This window comes from Moschus berezovskii, chromosome 21 (genome assembly GCF_049115385.1).
Source record: "Moschus berezovskii isolate FMDL1 chromosome 21, NW_MosBer_1.0, whole genome shotgun sequence".
In the NCBI taxonomy this organism is placed as follows: Eukaryota; Metazoa; Chordata; class Mammalia; order Artiodactyla; family Moschidae; genus Moschus; species Moschus berezovskii.
In genome coordinates, this window is record NC_142480.1 from 14,622,504 (window position 1) to 14,641,887 (window position 19,384).

General features: G+C 46.7%; 2 protein-coding genes across 3 annotated transcripts; one reads left to right on the forward strand and one right to left on the reverse strand.

Annotated features, from left to right (window-relative positions):
• Positions 1-239: 239 nt before the first annotated feature.
• Positions 240-2,077, reverse strand: SERF2 (small EDRK-rich factor 2). Of its 2 annotated transcripts, none has more exons than XM_088829464.1 (3): positions 1,921-2,077; positions 1,193-1,301; positions 240-710 (listed from the first exon to the last, which is right to left on the reverse strand). In XM_088829464.1, the coding sequence occupies exons 1-3, from the start codon at positions 1,925-1,927 to the stop codon at positions 314-316; spliced, it is 513 nt and encodes a 170-aa protein (XP_088685590.1). In that variant the 5' UTR covers positions 1,928-2,077; the 3' UTR covers positions 240-313. The 2 variants fall into 2 exon arrangements, with proteins under 2 accessions (XP_088685590.1, XP_055274343.2); XM_055418368.2 differs by having other exon boundaries at positions 384-576; positions 1,921-2,074.
• Positions 2,078-15,823: 13,746 nt separating this feature from the next.
• ELL3 (elongation factor for RNA polymerase II 3) lies at positions 15,824-19,201 on the forward strand. Its single transcript, XM_055418365.2, has 11 exons — positions 15,824-16,076; positions 16,310-16,345; positions 16,694-16,809; positions 16,932-17,133; positions 17,223-17,302; positions 17,434-17,509; positions 17,687-17,861; positions 17,946-17,988; positions 18,095-18,266; positions 18,477-18,521; positions 18,596-19,201. The coding sequence occupies exons 1-11, from the start codon at positions 15,945-15,947 to the stop codon at positions 18,704-18,706; spliced, it is 1,188 nt and encodes a 395-aa protein (XP_055274340.2). The 5' UTR covers positions 15,824-15,944; the 3' UTR covers positions 18,707-19,201.
• The last annotated feature ends 183 nt before the right edge of the window (positions 19,202-19,384 follow it).

The following is a 19,384-nucleotide window of genomic DNA, read 5'->3' on the forward strand; positions in this document are numbered from 1 at the left end:
AGTGGCAGACAAAAACCACAAAAGAGAAGTCCCTGCGGCTCTTAGAGGATTTCTCTACCACATACCCAATACCTTTTCTGTCTGTTGCAGTACAATAAAGAATTTTTCCGTGATGTTTAAACTTAGCCTACATATCCACAACCTTTTAGAGTATGAAATTCCCTTCCCTTTTGGTGGGAAAGGGCAGCCATTCCTCCATCCCCATCCCCCCAAATCCCCAGTCAAACCAGGCGCTCAAGGAATTACAAAGCTACTTTTAATACTTCGGGGTGAGCCCCACAGGAATAAAAAACACTGGGAAGGGGTAACCCCCTCACCCCCAGGAGTGGCCCAGGGGGAGAGAGGCTACCTGAGGGGTAGGAAGCACAAAAGGGACCCGCTGCAGACTCGGGGCAAAGGGAATGCCATCGGTGCTGGGACCTGTGAGCACTACAGGAGAAAACGCGAGCGTGATGGGACTGGCTCCAGGCACACAGGCGAAGGGCAAGAGGGTTGGACACGAAGCCACAAAGCTACTTGGGTTCCTCCTTCTTCTCGTTTGCCTTTTTCTGCTTCTGCTGCATGATCTCCGAGTCCCTAGGGGTAGAGATGATGGGGCACTGGGAGGTACCAGAGGGCAAAAAGGACAAGATGCAGGGGTATGAAGGGCACAAAGGATAAGATGGAAGTGGATGGGACAAAATTCAGCATATGGCTGCTGTATTCCCACCCTAGGAGAACAAGAGTAAGAGAGCTAAGACTCAAAAGGCAATCAGTCTCTATCTGGCTGTTGCCCAAGGGGTTAGAAGTCTGGCCACACAGGCCCAAGGCTATTCTGTGCCGAGTACCACACCCCGCCACACCAGTGAGAAGGTTGGGAGAAGGGAGGGCAAATGAACAGAAAGGAGGGCCAAAAGTACGGGGCTGTCATAACCACTACTGCATTTGAAATGTGAAACTCCCTGCCCTTGCCCTTAAGGTCAGACCTGGGGGCACTCAGAAACCAGACCGAGGGCAGCACCCGTCCCAGTCCCTTCCTGTAACGCTGTGAACTAACAATTTAGAGGGTGAGAGGAATAAAACCCTAGAGGAAACAATGCACTCTGCCCCTCACGGCTAGTCCAGATGTAAGCTCAGAGCTAACTTTTCCAGGTACAACCCTCGGTCTAAACCCAGGTCTCACCCCACCCTCCCTTCCCCTCCCTGGGGCTACCTCTGCTTGCGGGCGGCAGCAGAAAGCCCGTCATCTCGGCGCTTTCCCTTAACCGAGTCGCTCTGCTTTTTCATATTCTTCTGGCGGGCGAGCTCGCGCTGGTTACCGCCTAGAGAAAAAAAAAAAATTTAAAGGTGAGATGCCAGGGCCTTTCCGGCCGCACACCGGCGACCCTCTCCCCTCACCAGACACCAGTAGGCTCCCGCACTTCATTCCCGGGGCGCCGACACCGGCCCGTTTCGGGGCCTGGGCTGCAGATTCGGCAGGGGAGGGGAGCTGCCACAGGGCAGGTCAAACTGGAGAGTGCGCAGGGGACGGTTCTGAGGAGCCTGCTGGAGGCGTGTTTGGAATTTCGGCGCATCAGAGGACCCAGACAGGTAGTGGCGGTGTCTGCAGACGGTCTGGGTGTCTGTGGGGGATGGGCAGGGATCCGGAGTAGGGGGCTCTGGGTCTATCACAGGCGCGCAACTCTTCCCACACCGCGGAGAATCGCGGAGGGCCTTTGCCTGCCGAGGAGCCGGGGTGGGGGGGCTTGGGGGAGAAGGTTCTCAAGAAGTGGCGGTGGGCAAAGGGTCGATTTCCGGGCTCCGAGTGTGAGGCCGGCTAAAGAGCGCTCCCAGAGAAAGGTCTCCCTGGGGAAGCCAAGAGGAGGTCAATGCCGAGGTTCGGCAGTCGTGTTCGGGGTAAAGGGGGAGAAAAGGGCGAGGAGAGAGGGTCTCAATGCTCACGGGTCATGGCGACGGCAACGGCTCCGGCCTGCCTCCGTAGCGTCCCCTCGTTCAGTACGACGTTACAGGCCCCGCCCCTTTCTCGCAGCGTAACGAAGTCGTCTTTTTTTCCTCCCCGCCCCCTCGCGCCCGGGCGCCGATTCCTATTGGTCAGGAAGAAACACATGTGGCCGCGGGCCACGCTGGAACTCGGGCGGACGAGAAGGGGAGGTCCGCAGGCCGAGCGCGCTGCGTGGGGCGGGGCTTTCCGCGCAAGTCGTTAGGTCGGGCGGAGAGAAAGTAGGCCAGGTCACGTGACCAGGGTCGGGGGGGTGGAGGGGTGCGGCTGGCGATGTGGCACTCCCGCGGGCTCGGGCACGTGACCTGGCAGAGTGACCTCACACGGGCACGGTTTGGGACACAAACTCACCCAGAGGGACCGCTGGGGGAACAGAGTGGGGAGGCTTCCCGGGGGCTGAGATGGTCCGACTGGTGCTGTTACCAAGACTGGAACAAAACGCCGGTATTGGGATCCTTCCCAACTAACCACCTATTTGAACACTTGAGAGCACAAAATCATGTACCAGAACAACTTAACAAACTCCCTTCCAACATATTGTTCGCCCATCCCAGACTCCAATATAAAAATTCGCGGCCACATCCAGTATGTACAAAAATCTTGGCCCTGCTCATTTGCCCACAGAAGCTTTAAATATGTAGCTTGGAAGTATTTAAGGACCCCAAAGTCACGGACTGTGGCCTTGTAGCAGGGACTCAGAGACTGGGAAATGCACTTACTTTGTTCATTTCTCCTTTGGCATTTCCCCCACTACACTGTATCTACCAGCAACACCTGGTTTTAACTGGCAGTTGAATGGGGCGGGAAGCTTAGATTTCCCCCTCTCATTCCCAGATTCACTAATATGTCTACAAGACTCCCCACCAGTCGTGACGAATTCACTGGATAAAGGAGAAGTGTATTAGTTGCTCAGTCGTTTCCCGCTCTGCGACCCCATGGACGGGGGCTAGCAGGCTCTTCTGTCCATGGGGTTCTCCAGGCAAGAGTACTGGAGTGGGTTGTCATTTCCTTCTCTGGATAAAGGAGAAATGCTTGAGAAATCTCACAGGAGAAGATTAGTTGTAAATTTCAACTTATCCTCTCCAGTTAGTGGCCACAGTAAAACCAAGATGAGGCTAGAACTACAGTCTTCTCTGTCAACATAGAACTGGGCCAGGGAAGGGGGCAATAAACCTCATTCAGTACTATCCTTACAATTTTTGCAATACCCAAGTGTCACCTGAACTACTACTACTTATTACTTGAAACTTTTGTATTTAGAGGGTGGAAGTTGTGCTGCTCTGCAGGGCTTGTGGGGATTTCAGTTCTCTGACCAGGGATTGAACCTGGGCTGAAAGCACCAAATCCTACCACAGGACCACCAGGGTACTCCCTGTATCAGTTTCAAATGCAGGATATAATGCAAAATTCATATTTCTTTAGTAAATTTAAAAAAAGAAACCAGCATCTGGTGATTCATCACTTCTGATGTTAAAAGACACAGTGACTTTTGCTTTCCTCTCTCTCTTGGATCACTGGCTCGTGGAGAGCCAGCTGCTATGTCAGGAGGAGAGGCCCATGGGGTGAAGAATTATGTCACTGGCCAACAGTCAGAGGGTAGAGAAAGTACTTCCACTTTAACTCAGGATGGGAGTTGGAGGTGAGAGTTAGGGACTAAATTAGAGAAAAGGGAGATCCAAGGCTCTGAAGCAGAGAATGAGGTGAGGTGGGATTTAAGGATCCCACATATACAGTGAGTAGATGAGGAAACTGGACGTCAAGGATAGGGACAGCATCATGGACCTAGAGCCACAGACTGACCACGGTTCACAAAAAGAATTCGGACTCTCTGGTTTCCTAGCCCCAGGTTCCCATGTCCCCTTGCATTTAGAGAGACTACAGAGCCAACCCCATTGAGAAAGCCTAGCTAGCCAAGGATGAGTGAAATAGTGCAGGATGAGGAAGCAATTTCTCTCTTGGCACATGCTACCTCTTTATCAGCTCCAGCAGAGAGAGAGTAAAACAACCCTGTGACCAGTCTCCTCTTATTTAACTCACCCAACACTATCCCCTTGTTCAAGAGTCTATTTCCAATCCTAACAAAACCTAGGCTGGTTGACAAAACTCCTTCCAATCTAACTTTTCCTGGAATTGCCAAAGAAGTCACTCATTCTTTGGACAAATATTCATTGTGTTATGCACCAAGGATGTACCGTCTATTGTATTAGTCACTAGGTTTACAGTGGTGAACAAAATATATGTATCACTCATGGAACATATAGTATAGAGAAAAAGGAGAAGCTTTCTATATATATATAATACATATATAAGTATGCATGCATGCATGCTAAGTTGCTTCAGTTGTGTTCGATTCTTCGTGACCCTGTGGACCATAGCCCATTGGGCTTCTTTGTCCATGGGATTCTCCAGACAAGAATACTGGATTGGGTTGCATGTCAACCCAGGGATCGAACCTGTGTAAACCCATATGTCTTATGTCTCCTGCATTGGGAGGTGGGTTCTTTACCATTAATGCCACCTGGGTTAGTCGATAGGTAATAGATAGTATAGACAAGTAATAGGCAAGCCAACTGATGCCTGGTGAACATGGTATGAAACTATGTCAGGAAGTAGGCAGGGTAGTTATATGATCTGAGTCACTTCTGCTAATACCACTACTAGCTAACATTAGGTAAGGTCGTTCAGTCGTGTCCGACTCTTTGTGACCCCATAGACTGTAGCCTACCAAGCTCTTCCATCCGTGGGATTTTCCAGGCAAGAGTACTGGAGTGGATTGCCATTTCCTTCTCCAGAGGATCTTCCCAACCCAGGGATCGAACCCAGGTCTCCCACATTGTAGGCAGATGTTTTACCATCTGAGCCACCAGGGAAGTCTAGCTAACATTAAGTGAGTGCTTATTAAGTATATTAAGTATACTTTTCTTATTTGGACCTTACAATGACCTTTTGAGGTGTCATTATCCCCTTTCTGATTTAGAAATTTTGGCACAGTCAGGTTAAATAACTTTCCCAAGGAAGCACAGATAGTAAAGGGTGAGGCTGAGAGTTTAACCCAGCCCCTGATATTCATCAGGATGTAAATTTTTTTTTTTAAGAAATCACTCTGTGGGAGGAAAGTGGATTAGAACAGATAAATGGAAATGGGAAGACCAGTCAGGAGCCTCTCACAGACATCCAGGATGCTAGGCCTAATTGGGTAACATCATTGAAATGAAGTTCAGACCAATTTAGGCAGAAAGGGGAATTTGTTGGTTTATATAACCAAACTAGGGCATGGGCTGCAATGTGAATGATTGTATGGGAAACTAAAACCAAAAACAAAAAACAGGGGGATGCCTCCCCATCTCTTATTTTTGCTCTGTTTTCTCAGATCCAGATCCCTTGACATGATAGGAAATGGGTACAAATGGTCCCTACCCTCAACTTTCACACCATGTCCAAGAGAGAAGTTCTGACTCTCTTCCTTTAAATTCGATGTTTAAAACCCCAGGTCAGAGCTCTGATGGTTTAGGTGCCCACCTTTCTGGTGGGGAGGTGGTTGTGAAGCAGAATATAATGAGAGCAGCCCCCAGAAGAACCATTGGTTAGTATGGGGAAGGAACAGGTTTATCAAAGAGAGTTTGCTCCCCAGAAAAGGAGGATGCTAGACAGATCAAAGATGTCCATTACCTCAGGGCACAGAAGATAGTCACTTGGGCTGAAATGGTGGCAGCAGAAATGGCAAAAGTGTGCAGCTTCAAAATATATTTTTGGAGAAATTGCCCTGGTGGTCCAAGAGGCTAAGATTCTGAACTCACAACCTAGACCCTACATGCCACAACTAAGAGTTTGCGTGACATACCTAAAGATCCCACATGCCACAATGAAGATCGAAGATCCTGTGTGCCAAAACTAAGATCCGATGGAGCCAAATAAATAAATAAAAGGAAATATTAATGTATATATACACACATATATATATATTTGGAGATTCAGTTAGAGAGGAAGATACTATTGATTCCTGGGTTCATTCATATTCTTCATGGAATTATCCAAGCAAGAATACTGGAGTGGGTAGCCATTTCCCTTCTCCAGATCTTCCTGACTCAGGGATCAAACGCAGGTCTCCTGCATTGCAGGCAGATTGTTTACCGTCTGAGCCACCAGGGTAGCCCAACACTTTAGTGGAGGAGACTTAACAATTTACAAGTAGCCAAACCAAATAATATGAAATTACAGCTTACTTTAAGTGTTAAAAGAGAAACAAAAGTATAAGGACAAAGAATAATGGGAAAAACCCACTTCTGTGTTGACTTTTTTTTTTGGCTGTGCCATGCAGCTTATGAGATCTTAGTTTCCCAACCAGGGATCAAATCTGGGGCCTCTGTAGTTAGAGCTTGGAGTCCTAACCACTGAACCACCAAGGAATTCCCTGTGGTCACTTTTAAACTGAGGCCTGGAGCCAGTTGTAGGGAAAGTAGAAGAGGGTTCCAGCCATGTAGCTGAATCCCTAACATTTCTAACTATCTCCTTTAAGGAGGAAGAGCAATAGTTTTAGGACCTTCTTTCCTTCCTCCCTAAGTTCCAAGGGTGGAACTGAATTGCTAAGTCAATCAAAGTAAATTCATCACTCTTCGCATTGATTAGCTCAGGAATCCCTCCCTAAACCATGCATGGTATTCATCTGGTGACAGTTATTGGTTCGAGAGTTAGCAAGTTACCTAAATAGATCTGATCAGAGTGAAACCAAGCAGAGCCCTGTGGGGCTCCCAAAGATGGAAGCCTTTCTGTTCCCTATTTCTTGTAGGCAAGACTTCAGCCTCAAGTGTTTGGAACACTTGAGAATTGAGGGAGGAGAAGCCAAGAAACCACCTGAGGCAAGATTAAAGGGACCGGAGAAGCTCATAAGACTAGGAGATTGAGAGGCTTCCCTGGTGGCTCAGTGGTGAAAGAATCCACATGCTGATGCAGGGGAAGATCCCACGTGCCTCGAAGCAACTAGTTCACCACCACTATTGAGCCTGTGCTCCAGAGCCTGGGAGTTGCAACTATTGAGTCCACCTGCTGAAACTACAAAGCCCATGTGCCCTAGAGCCCTGCCTCACTAGAGAAAAGCCCACCCAGTAATGAAGACCCAGCACAGTCAACAATAAATAGATTTTTAAAAAAAGATTAGGAGATCAATCACCTGAGAGGATATAAAAGGAGTACAAGCCCTGCTCACACCCTAATCTTGTCAGGCTCCACCTTTGACCCACTGTTTTAACAACCCTCATCAACTTCTCTGGGGTGGACACACAGTTTTTCAAGAGAGAAGCCCAGTGCATCAATAAGGCTATCCTTTTCTGCTTCACGGAGAAGGCAATGGCAAGCCACTCCAGTACTCTCGCCTAGAAAATCCCATGGACGGAGGAGCCTGGTAGGCTGCAGTCCATGGGGTCGCTACGAGTCAGACATGACCGAGTGACTTCACTTTCACTTTTCACTTTCACACATGGAAATGGCAACCCACTCCAGTGTTCTTGCCTGGAGAATCCCAGGGACGGGGGAGCCTGGTGGGCTGCCATCTATGGGGTCACACAGAGTCAGACACGACTGAAGTGACTTAGCAGTAGCGGCAGTTTCTGCTTCATCCAAAACTCTGTGTCCTGTTAAAGGGACTTATATAGTCAAGAAGTACAAGAAAAGAAAAAAAGATCTACAAAATCAACCCCCAAACTCTTGTTTCCAAGATTTGTTTTTGTTGTTGTTACTGTTTTTTAAGTCACTCAGTCATGTGTGACTCTTTTGCAACCCCTTGTACCATGCCAGGCTCCTCTGCCCATAGGATTTCCCAGGCAAGATTACTGGAGTGGGTTGCCATTTCTTTCTCCAAAGGATCTTCCTGACCTAGCATCTCCTGCATTGCAGAGGATTTTTTTACCACTGAACCATGAGGGAAGCCTTGTCTCAAGGATTTGATTTGCCACCACTGTACAAAGAGGCCTAGCTTTTGGTAACAAGACCAAAGGGAGGGACTTTTTTTTTCCACTGTGGAGCGCTTCCTTATTGACTTGAATAAGGATTCATTCACACAGCCCTTAACTGCTTTTGGCTTCTTTGACTTTGAAGAACAATCCTTAAGTTGAATCAAAGTGAGTGGCAGAAGGAAACTGGGTCCTTGATGTTGCTCTTGGGCCACTGAATGAATCAACGGTAACATTTGTTCTCTCTCTGAGCTTCCTGCTATGAAAACCACCATATTTGTTTTTTGAGTAAAGTGTCTTGAGTCACATTTCTGTTCCTTCCTCCAAATACTTTTAAAGCAATGTACAAACAATGGAAATAGCATATGCCAAGGCCCTGAGATGGGGGAAAGCTTGAATAAATAGATTAATTGGAGGGATCACATAATGAAATGATCCAGTAAATTTATTGTAAAGTGCAACCAGTCCTCTCCATGCATACTAAACTTCTAGTTAGATTTGAGTGCCTTGTAGAGATGAGTAGATAGATAGCCGAGAATCAGCAAGCACTGAAGAAAACACTCAACATAAAAATAGGTCAAAGCAAAACAGAAACAGAAAGTAAGCTCTCAGAAGATTAGAAACAATTCCAGGAACAAAAAAAAGGGGGGTGGGTGGGAGAGGGGACTATAATTAGTATCCTTAGAAATGAAGAGGATATTGAACAAAAACAGGGGAGCTAGAAAAAAAAAACATTCAAAGAATAAACAGCTCTTGGAAATTAAAAATATGACAGAAGAGTTGGAAGATAAAAGTTGGAGAAACAGTCCAGAAAATTAGGCAAAAAAGCAGTCTTGTAAACCTTAAGGATCCCTTCTTAGAAAAGGTTTAAAATAAACCAATGGGAGACTTCCATGGTGGTCCAGTTGTTAAGAATCCTCCTGCCAATGGTGGGGACATGGGTTCAATACCTGCTCCGAGAAGATTCCACATGTTGTGGAGCAACTAAAGCTGTGCTCCACAACTACTGAGCACCCTAGAGCCTGTGATCTGCAACAAGAAAAGCCATCCCAAGCAGAAGCCCACACACCACAAGTGAAGAGAAGCCCCAACTCTTCACAACTAGAGAAAGCGCAAGGGCGGCAATGAAGATGCAGCACAGCCAAAAATAAAATAAGTAAAGTATTTTTAAAAATACACCCAAAGTATCTGTACATCCATATGCATAGCAGCATTATTCACAATAGCCAAACAATAAGCAACCCAGATGTCTATTGGCAGATTAATGGTCATAGAAAATGTGGGATATACATACAGTGGAATCGTATTCAGCCTTAAAAAGGAAGGAAATCCTGACATGTTACAAGATGGATGAACCTCGAAGACAGTATGCAAAGTGAACTAAGCCAGTCACAAAAAGACAAATACTATATGACTGCACTTATGAGGTATCTAGAGTAGTCACATTCAGTGAAACAGGAAGGAGAAGGGACTTTCTGTTGGTGGGAACTAGGAGGAGGGGGAAATGAAGAGTTCTTGTTTAACAAGTACAGAGTTTCAGTTTTACAAGGTGAAAAGAGCTCTGAAGATTGGTTGCACAGCAGTGTGCCAGCTCTGTGCAACTAACACTGCGTGTGCGCTCAGTTGCTAAGTCATGTCCAACTCTTTGCGACCCCATGGACTGTACCTTGCCAGGCTCCTTTGTCCATAGGATATTCCAGTCAAAAATACTGGAGTGGGTTGCCATTTCCTCCTCCAGGGGATCTTCCTGACCCAGGGATCAAACCTGTGTCTCCAGGGTCTCCTATATTGACAGGTAGTTTCTTTACCACTGAGCCACTTAGGAATCCCTACTAACACTACTGTACTATTGACACTACTGAGCTGCACATTTAAAAATGGTGAAGATGATAAATTTTGTTATGTGTATTTTGCCACAATTAAAAAAGACTGCTGCTGCTGCTGCTGCTAAGTCACTTCAGTCGGGTCTGACTCTGTGCGACCCCAGAGACAGCAGACCACCAGGCTCCCCCATCCCTGGGATTCTCCAGACAAGAACACTGGTGTGGGTTGCCATTTCCTTCTCCAATGCATGAAAGTGAAAAGTGAAAGTGAAGTCACCCAGTCGTGTCTGACTCTTCGTGACCCCATGGACCTCAGCCTACCAGGCTCCTCCATCCATGAGATTTTCCAGGCAAGAGTACTGGAGTGGGGTCCCATTGCCTTCTCCAATAAAAAAGACTACTTGGGATCATAAATTGTATAAATCAATTATACAATTGATTATATTCATATATAGTTATCAAAATATTAAAATGCTTCCGGTAGAGTAACTTCATTTTTATCAATGCATAATATAAAATATCAAGGCAATAAGAGTTGTAATGGTAATAACAATTGTAATTATAAAGTGGTGATGAGTGCAAATGGGGTTTGGATATTGCTCCAACAAATGTGATATGAAATGAAAATACTTCTCATTTCTCTTTGTGAGAACATCATTACTGCCAGTGCAAGTGGTTTGTGCCTACATTCATAGCTAAAAGAAATGTTGCATTTTATTAGGGTTAGTGAAAATAAAGGGTGTAATTTTCCCCTTTCCAAGCTCACAGAATTCCTAAGCTCTATGGTCTGCAGACACAGTTTTAGAACCTCTGCTCTGTGACCCTGGGTAAGCTTCTCTAAACTTCAGTTTTCTCTTCAGTCCTTAGTATTGGGCCCATTCCTAACTCAGTCACCCTTCTAGGCAATTATTTCACACCATTTTTATCCCTCAACTCCTATTGCTCCTCCTTCATCCTCATATTCTTTCTCAGTTGCTTCACTGAGAAGACAGAAAATCAGAAGAGCACTCCCCTAGACTTTCTCCACACCTACCAGTCATTTTTGTTTATAATTTTACGTATTATTTTTATATTTGCCCACACTGGGTCTTTGTGGCTTTGCACGGGCTTTCTATAATTGCAGTGAGTGGGGGCTACTCTTCGTGGCAGTGCTTGGGCCTCTCATTGCAGTGGCTTCTCTTGTTGCAAGAGCACAGGCTCTAGGAACTTGAGCTTCAATAGTTGTAGCACACAGGCTCAGTGGTTGCCCCTTGGGACATGAAATCTTCCCAGACCAGGGACTGAACCCATGTCCCCTGCATTGGCAGGCAGATTTTTATCCACTGTGCCACCAGGAAAGTCCAGACCTCTAGCAATCTTTTGCACCTGCACCTACCTTCTCTGTCCACGTGGCCTTCTCCTATAGATGAACCATCCATGCTCCTTTGGAAAACCAATCCTGGATAGATCCCTCTGCCTCTATTCTACTCAAAAACGCCACTTCAGCAACCCTCTTCTCTTTCCTGCATCATCAAAGTTTGGGGAATATTCCTCAAGTAATTCCCACCAGCATACAAATATGTACTTTCTCCAACCATAAACCTTTCTCTTGATCCTATTTCCCCTAACAATTGACTCCTTATTTCTTTGTTCTATATTTAGCAAAGCTTAAATTCCATAGATGCCTTATCTACCATTCTCTTTAAACCTTCTCCAATCAGGCTTTCACCTTACCGTTTCACCAGAACTTCTCTTATGAAGGTTACCAGTGAATCCACATTGCTAAACCCAGTGGTCAATTCTTTTTTTTTCTTTTGTAATGGTTTAATTGAAATATAATTCACATATCATACAATTAACCCATTTGAAGTGTACATACAATTTTATGGTTTTTAATATAATCCACAGATGTGTGCAACCACCACTACTGTCAGTTTTAAAATATTTTCATCACAATGGTCAGCTCTTAATCTTCATTTTACTTGGCCTGTCTGTGGCATTTTAAAAATTTATTTATTATTTATTTGGCCACACCAGGTCTTAGTTGTAGCACTTGGGATCTTTAGTTGTGGCATGTAAGATCTAGTTCCCTGGCCAGGGATCAACCCGGGGCCCCTTGCATTGGAGTTCGGAGTCTTAGCCACTGGACCACCAGGGAAGTCCCTATCTATGGCTTTCAACACAGTTCTCTTTTCTTTGACACATAGTGTTCACTTGGCTTTCAGAACATCACACTGTCTTTTCCCTCCTTTCTCACTACCTTTCAGTTGCCTTTACTTTTCTTCCCCCTGACTTATTTCTAGAGATTGGAATACCCTAAGGTGTAGTCCTTTAGGCTCTTCTCTGTCTTCTTGAATGAGTCATCCAGTCCTATGGGTTTAAATATTAGGTTGGTGAAAAGGTAATTGTGGTTTTCAATTGTGAATTTTAAATCATTATAAAATTATAGGCTCCAAACACATCTTTATTAATCAAAATAGGAACCATTACAATCAACACACTTTTGCCAATGAGAAATAAGTTGGTTTATTCTTGTAGCATAAAGATACGTGCTTCAGGATTTGAGGAACTTTTGGAAAGCATTTTCTGCCTCCTTGCTGGTTGTGGAAGCATTTTCCCTGCAAAAAGTTGTGGTAGTTGGTTGGCAAGAGGTCAGTTGAATATGGCGGATGAGGCAAAACTTTGTACCCAATTTGTTCCACTTTTGAAGCATGTGAGACATGTGGTCGGGCATTGTTGTGGAGGAGAATTGGGCCCTTTCTGTTGACCAATGTCAGCTGCAGGTGTTGCAGTTTTTGGTGCATCTCATCATTGCTGAACATACTTTACGGATGTAACAGTTTCGCTGGGATTCAGAAAGCTCTAGTGGATCAGACTGGCAGCAGACCACTAAACAATGACCATGACCTTTTTTTGGTGCAAGTGTGGCTTTGGGAAGTGCTTTGGAGCTTCTTCTAGGTCCAACCACTGAGTTGGTCATTGCCAGTTGTTGTTTGTCATATACAATCCACTTTTCGTTGCACATCACAATCCGATCAAGAAATGGTTCGTTGTTGTTGAATAGAATAAGAGAAGACGACACTTCAAAATGATGATTTTTTTTATTTTCTGTCAGCTCATGAGGCACACACTTATCGAGCTTTTTCACCTTTCAAGTTTGCTTCAAATGCCGAATGACTGTAGAATGGTCGATGTTGAGTTCTTGAGCGACTTTTCATGTAGTTGGAAAAGGATCAGCTTCAGTGAGTCTCTCAATTGGTGGTTCCAATAGCAAATGGTGAAGTTCAACAATGCAAAACTGCAATTACTTTTGCACCAACCTAATACCATTTATCTATTTAATGCTACCAAATTTACATCTCTAACCCAGTCATCCCTCACCATCTCCAAATTTATCTATACAACTTCATGCTCCATACCCCCATGTGGATTCTAATAGACAACTCAACGTGTTCAGGGCTAACCCTATTCCACCAGCGATGTTTCCTACCTCAGTTGATGACAATTTCATCCTTCTAGTAGTTCTGGCCAAAAATCCAAGTTATTATTGATGCCATTTCTCTATCACATACCACATTCAATCCATCAGGGAATCCTGTCGGCTCTACCCTCAATATATCCAGAGCCCTCTCCCTTCTCCCACCTCTGGTCCTGGTGCAAGTTGCCACCATCTCTAGCTTGGATTGCTGCAATTGTCTCCTAACAGGTCATACTGCTTTTAGCCTTGTCCCCTACAGTCTATTCTTAACAGCAGCCACAGTGAGCCTTTAAAAATAGAAGTGACTTCATGTGATTCCTCTGCTCAAAACCCTACCTTGACTCCTCATTCACTCCAAGTAAAAGCCAAAGTCCTTACAGTGGCCCAAAGGACCCACCCCTGCTTCTTACTTTCCTGACTTCATCGCTCCCTACTCCCTTCCTCAGTTCCCTTGTTCCTGTTACACTGGCCTCGGCTATTCCTCACACTCTCCACACATACTCCTGACTTAGAGTTTGCACTGGCTAGTTAGTTCCTGCGCCTGGAAGACAGTTCCTGCAACTGTGTAGCTTTCAGTCCCCTCACTTCCTTTAAGACATTGCTCCCACTAAAAAAAAGGTGCCTGTGTGGGGGGCAAATTCCTTGCTGATCCAGTGGTTAGGACTCAGTGGTTTCATTGCTGAGGGCCTTGCAAAACCCGGTTGGGGAACTAAGATTCTGCAAGCCACGCAGCATGGCCATTAAAAAAAAAAAAAAATATTGCTCAAATTTCATTTTCTCCAGAAGGCCTTCTTGGATCATCTTACTTAATATACAGTCAGCCCTCTCCACCCTCCTCCTCCATTTCCAAACCTTCTACCTTGCTCTCTCTCTTTTTTTAACTATAGCTCTTACTACCTTTTAACATATACTATATTTTTTGTTTTGTTTTTACTTTAAAATTTTTAAAAATTTTTTTCTCTTTTTTTATAATATTCACTATATTTCTTACGTTTATTTCTTTGATGCATATCTAGTGTCTCCTTCCCCTCTAGGATATAAGCTCTCCCAAAACAAGAATCTGTTCATTGATGTATCCCAAGGATCTAGTACAATGTCAGGGACAGAGTAAGTGCTCAGTAAATATCTGTTGAATGAATAAATGAAAAATGTGGATAATGATACTCACTCTAAAAAGTTACTGTAGGGATTAAGTAACATACAGAGCTCCTGACACACTGTTAGATCCCCACCTCCCTTCTCTCTTCCTCAAATGTCTTCCCTAGTTGCCTCTTTACAGCATTGCTTCTTCCCTCCTCTTTGGACATTTTAACCACTGTAATCACTCCTTTGAGTTTAAATCCAGGAAAATCCAACAAAAGGCCACAGATATCATCTGAGAATCAAAAGGACCCTGGGAGACCAGCTCTACCCACTGCCACAACTGTTTATCAAATTAGGAAATTGTTACCCAGAGAAGCAGACAGCCTGAGGAGAGGGCTAGGTCAATGTTTTGTTGTTGAAGTTAGATTTAAAAATCAACTTTAGGGAGTTCCCTGGTGAGGCCTGGCGTGCTGTGATTCATGGAGTCGCGGAGAGTTGGACACGACTGAGCGACTGAACTGAACTGAACTGAACTGGTAGTCAAGACTTCACTTTAAAAAAAAAAAAGAAAGAAACCAAGCGACTTTATTGAGGTATATTTACAGACATTAAAATAGATACATTTTAAGTGTACAATTTGATGAGTTTTCACAAATGTAAGGGCATTAAGGTCATCAGGGATTTAGCAGAGGTATCCTGGCCAGGAAAGAGAACACCACCAGGACTTTTGGGAAACAGGGTCAAGTGGAGACATAAAGGGCCGACAGATTATTGGTCCTGGTGTTTCACTGCAGCAGGATCTAAACCTCTGGGATGTCTGGCAACTTCGCGGCACCTCTTGGTCCTCCCGAGGGAGTGAGCCAGCTCTCTTTCACACCAGTCTCCACCAATCTCCCGTGTACAGGCCACGAGGGGAGACCTGGAACTGAGTTCTGTCTCTTGCCTGTCCTGCAACTCCCCTGCCATCAACCACTGCCCATCGATGGGGGGCGCTCCAGCTTGAGAAGTCAAGCTTCTCTCCTGCCGCCACACCCACCGGGTCCGATTTCCTCTTCATTCTTAGAAGCCGGTTGCGGGTCAGCAGCAGTACCGCTGGCTGGGAAAAGCCAAAGGGCTACGCCAGGTGCTGGCCTCGGGAAATCGCCCCTCGGGTCTGCCCTCCTCTGGTTCCTTGGGGCTCTTGGCGTGATGAGCTGGCCCCGCCCAGCAACCAGTCGCTATGTCCCGCCCTTCTGCACCTAAAACCCTCTGGGGGGTTGCAGGTTCAGCTCCACTTAGAGACCGCAGCTCTTGAGTTCAGGTTAGGTAGAAAAACTCAGGCAGGACTGGGGACTCGGGTGAGGCATCTGAAGCTGGCCGCAGACTTTCTCTCCGGAACTGGGAGAGCCTCTTCCGAAAGCCCAAAGAGCTGCCCGCCCATCCAAGAAAAAACCGCTGGGGTTGGTGCTGCTAACATCTGGGAGAGAGCGAGGTGCCGGCCCCCGGCGACTGGGAAATCCCTGGGGTGGCGCCGGCTGTGGGTGGGGCCGGGGGTGGGGTCCCGGCGGAGGGCGGGGCCTACCTGGGCGCCTGGGTGTGCCAGCCTAGCCCTGCACAGCCGAGGTGGTAGTGGCCCGGGTCTGTGGCTCGCGCTCTACCTGCCCCTGAACCTCGCAGCCATGGAGGGAGCCCAGGAGCTTCTGAGTGGGAAGCTCCGGCTCTGCTTCACCCCGGCTGCCCGGACCAGCCTCCTACTGCTCAGGCTCAACGACGCAGCGCTGCGAGCGCTGCAAGAGTGTCGTCTGCAACAGGTACGGCTGGCCCGGGCCCATCCTCTCTATCCCCTGCCTCTCCGGAGGTCGGGTCTCAGCCGGCGACCCCGGCGAAGGGACCTGGGGGTGGAGAGCAGCAACGTCGGGCTCTGGCCTCCCCACCTCTCCAAGTGAAGCCCGCGAGGCAAGTCCCCCTACCCCAGGCTCCCGATGCCGGATCCTAGGGACGCCGTTTCTGCTGCTCTTGGCTCAAGTCTGTGTTCTGCCCGCAGGTTCGGCCAGTGATTGCTTTCCAAGGCAACAGAGGGGTAAGCGCGGGTCTGGGGTGTGTGGAGGTGAAGTGCAGGGAGAACAGACATTGGCTTCATGAAGGGACCGTCAGGGCGGGAGGCTGAGAACAGTCACGGTCTGATGAAGTTTCGAGAACTGAACCCAAAATGGGGGAAATCGGGGCAGCTGGGGTTGGTCCCAAGAGGCTGCGGTTGAAGGGACTGCGGCGACTTAACCTCCTGAGGAACTCGGGCCCAGCTGCACGTCGTGTGCTAACGAGCCCCATGGGACCCATCTTCAGTCTTCGGCTGGCTCAGGGAGGAACAGCATTGGTTGGGGAGGAGGAACTGACTTTCATGGGGTTGACTGTCTCCTTTCACCCACAGTACCTGAGGCTCCCGGGTCCCCACTGGTCGTGCCTCTTTTCCTTCGTAGTGTCTCAGTGTGGCCAGGAGGGCCCTGGTGGTCCAGGCTTGGACCTTGTGTGCCAATGCCTAGGCAGGTAAGGAAAATAGGTAGCAGGTAAGAATCTGTGGTAAGTCAGGGAAGGGGATGTGCACAGTTCCTTAAAAGTTCTCCACCCTCCTGTTTTATGTATTGCTTTTTTCAACCACCTTTTCCCAGGTCTGGGCCTAACCGCCTCCACTGCCTGGGCCCACTCAGGGAGCGCCTCACGATTTGGGCAGCTATGGATTCTATCCCAGCTCCATCTTCAGTTCAGAGACACAACCGGACTGAAGATGCCAGGGATCGCGAGAGCTGGCAGAATGTGGGAGACTACCCTGAAGGAGACACAATTTCACAGTCACAGATGGCACTAGAAGAGGTGAGGCCAGAAAGTGCAGGGAGTTAGGATAAGGTGGGGCAAAGCCTGAAGCCGAGGGAGCCATGTGCCCCTGCCACTTTCCCTGCCAGGTGCCAGATCCACTGGCAAGCAGCCAAGGACAGTCACTCCCAGGCTCCTCGAGGGAACACATGGCACAGTGGGAAGTGAGGTACTTGGGGCAGGGTGGGACTAACCCAGGACGCCCTGGTATTCTTATCTAATTACCACTCTAAAGGCTGTGATAGGAGATGGAGCCCTACTTTCTACCCTGGGCTTGATCTCTCCTATTCCCTCTCCAAGGAACCAGACTCTTCTTCCAAACAGAGATCCTGATCAGGCACTGCCTCCCTCTGCTAGCCAGAAACATGTGGACAAGGTAAGTTGTAATAGCAAGGGTTTTTCTAAAAGAGTTGTGTCCAATGAGGCTAACATTTTAAAACTGAGAGCTTATCATTTTCATGCTCCCAGAGCTCATTATATGGAAGTAGTTTTTGAGAGAAGGGCAGGAGGCTTCTGGCTTACTGTTTATGTTCCTGAGCTATGTTCCCAACAGAAACGTCCAGCGCCTGCAGCTTTGGTAGAATTAAAACAAAAGAGGCTCAGAACTCTAGCTCCAAGTCCCCTACAAGGACTGGCCAGTCAGGACTTAGAGGAGGAAGATTGGGAGCAAGAAGATAAAGATGAAGACATGGGTCCCAGGCTGGAGCACAGACCCTCAGTTCAAGCAGGTGAGTTAAAGAGAGGGTGAAACTGCCATAGTGGGGGCGGGGGGAAAGCGTTATCATTACCTTCGTGTCTTGTTTCCTTTCTAGATTCTGAATCCCCAAGCCCTGAAGAAGTACCAGATTACCTCCTGTGAGTCCCTTGCCATTTCCAATTTTATCAAGCCTTGTGCACTCCTGGGAGTTGGAAGCTTTGGAGGTGAATGATACTGATGGTGACAACACTCTGCTCCTGGCAGGCAATACAGGGCAATCCACAGTGCAGAACAGCAACATGCCTATGAGCAGGACTTTGAGACAGATTATGCCGAATACCGCATCCTGCATGCTCGTGTTGGGGCTGCAAGCCAAAGGTTCATAGAGCTGGCAGCTGAGATGAACAATGTTCAGCGAGGAACTCCAGAACACAAGGTAAGGACTGGATGAACCCAGGCTGGCTTTCAAGTTCTGCTGGCCATAAACTCCCTGCTAATTGCCTGTGTGTTTGTTCAATGACCAAGTCTGTTTTGAGAGAAAAATTAATCTGCATAATTTGGTATAATGATAAGTTACTTTAGTCCCTAAGAGAGCTGGAGATTTTTTTCTGAAGATTAAACTTGGTGCTAACATTTTCTGTTTCAGGTGCTGGAAGAAAAGATAGTCCAGGAATATAAAAAGTTCAGGAAGGTAAGACCGGGCCTGGGAGTGGTAGCAAGAAGGCAGAATTGACTTTTTTTGACATGGGCGCTTTTTCTCTGCAGCGATACCCAGGTTACAGGGAAGAGAAGCGCCGCTGTGAATACTTGCATCAGAAACTGTCCCACATCAAAGGTCTCATCTTGGAGTTTGAGGAAAAGAACAGGGGCAGCTGAAGCTGACACATGGCTCTTTACCTTAGTGTGATATGAAAGAAAAAAGCAGCTATTAACTAACAGGACAGTTGTCTGCTCTTCGTATTGCTGAGTCCATAATAGCAAGTAAGAGAGCTGCTCTAGGTTCTTGAGGTTTGGTTTCATTATTACCATATTTAAATTTTTAGGGCATGGGCACAGTGCCAAGACTCCACAGCTGTACCCAGGAGTTATCCAGTAACTGAAAACTAGGAAAAGTAGCAGAGGCTTGGCTTCTCCACCTTTAGTTCAGCCAAATCATTTTCAAATCCTGAGAAATGACACCATTTCCAAGACAAGATACCTTGAAAACATTAGAATTTACCTAGTAGCCTCCCTGAAAAAACCTTTGGTAACAAAGCTAAAGGAACTTGTAATACAACAGGATATAATGGGAAAGAGCTTGGGTGTTACCTGTGTACTAGAAGTGAATTCTTTCACAAACATGGCTAAAAAAATTAAAACTGATTGCTTCTGTGTCAAGTTTATGTTTTCCTTAAATCCTCCAAGGTAGTGGTTCTTACCCTTGCTTGTGTATATGAACCACTTCTGGGGCTCTCTAAAAAATTAGATCCTTAGATCCCAGCCCAGGTCTTTTTTTAAAAAAATATATTTTATTATTTGGCTGTGCTGAGTCTTGGTTGTGGCATGTGACCTCTC